General features: G+C 30.6%; 1 protein-coding gene across 1 annotated transcript; it reads right to left on the reverse strand.

Annotated features, from left to right (window-relative positions):
* Positions 1-260: 260 nt before the first annotated feature.
* LOC108972362 (uncharacterized membrane protein YFL067W-like) lies at positions 261-1,143 on the reverse strand. The gene is made up of 4 exons (XM_018938914.1): positions 1,127-1,143; positions 974-1,039; positions 447-625; positions 261-397 (listed from the first exon to the last, which is right to left on the reverse strand). The coding sequence occupies exons 1-4, from the start codon at positions 1,141-1,143 to the stop codon at positions 261-263; spliced, it is 399 nt and encodes a 132-aa protein (XP_018794459.1).
* Positions 1,144-1,460: the final 317 nt, after the last annotated feature.

The following is a 1,460-nucleotide window of genomic DNA, read 5'->3' on the forward strand; positions in this document are numbered from 1 at the left end:
AAAAAGAAAATAAATAATACAAATTTATTTGAATCTAAACAAAGTTAAATAAAAGCATGATACGTTCGCGTAAACTTTATGACGTACCATTACCAATATTTTAATAATACCGAGCTCAATATTAATGCCTTTATCATTATAAATAATAATAGAAATCCCAATATCAGTACTAATACCAATACATATAATATATCAGTACCGCACTACCACCAATATCAAAACCAGCACTAATACCAATATCAATACCAACACCAATACCATTACCAAAAGGTACAAATACTAATACCAATACCACTATCAATAATAATATCAATATCACTATTTATATCAGTACGAATGCCAATATCAAAACCAATTTCAGTACAAACACCAATACCAATATCTAAGTGTATTAGTCCTAAGACCAGTATTAATACCAATATCAATATCAGTACTAATATCATTACCTATATCAGTACCAATGCCAATATCTGCACCAGTACTTCTGCCGTTATCTATATCACTACCAATACCAAGATCAAAACCAGTATTAATACCAACATCAATACCAATACTAAAACCAGTGCTAATACCAATATCAATAGCAACACAAATACCAACATCAATACCAATACCAAAACCAGTGCTAATACCAATATCAATAGCAACACAAACACTAACATCACTACCACTCCACTACCACTACCAATAAAAAATACCAATGCCAATACCACTACCACTACCAATACCAATACCAATACCAATACCAATATCAATACCAATATCAGTACCAATATCAGTACCAATACCAATCCATATAATATATCAGTACCGTACTACTACTAATATCAATACCAATAATAATAATAATTACCAATACCAATACCAATACCTGTACCAATACCATTACCAATACCAATATCAATACCAACACCAATACCAATACCAAAATCTATACAAATACTAATATAATTACCAATACCAATACTAGTACTAATTTCCAATACCAATACCAATATCACTACCAATACTAATACCAATATCAGTACCAGTACCAGTACTAAAACCAATATGAATAGTAATACAAATAGCAATACCAGTATTGATGTGAATACAAATACAAAATCCAATTCCAATCACCCATTACCCATTACCGAAACCCATTCCAATTAACAATATCGTTAACAATACTAATAAGTATGTATACATATAACAGTACAGTGCAAAAAGCAGTATCAATACAATTACCAGTATACATTACAATACTAGCACCACATATCAGTACTAATCGCTGCCAATATAAATAAGTTTAAAAAACAATACCAATACCAAGCCCAATAAAAATACCGAATCCAAGTGCAATATCAAAACAACTGCTATTTCGCCAGTGACGTCATAATTTAACACAACTACTTGCATTCTTATATCGATTCTAATACCGCTACATCACATTATAGCCTACTTTCTGGTTTTGGAAACAC

This window comes from Bactrocera latifrons, unplaced genomic scaffold (assembly GCF_001853355.1).
Source record: "Bactrocera latifrons isolate USDA-ARS-PBARC rearing strain unplaced genomic scaffold, ASM185335v1 scaffold_4, whole genome shotgun sequence".
Lineage (NCBI taxonomy): Eukaryota > Metazoa > Arthropoda > Insecta > Diptera > Tephritidae > Bactrocera > Bactrocera latifrons.

What these genes read in the sequence shown, in the direction of transcription:
- LOC108972362 (XM_018938914.1), bottom strand. An exon ending in GGTATTGGTATTGGAAATTA is followed by an intron (nt 626 to 973) that starts GTACTAGTATTG and finishes TATTGGTATTAG; the next exon opens with CACTGGTTTTGGTATTGGTA. An exon ending in TGGCATTGGTACTGATATAG is followed by an intron (nt 398 to 446) that starts GTAATGATATTA and finishes TACTGGTCTTAG; the next exon opens with GACTAATACACTTAGATATT.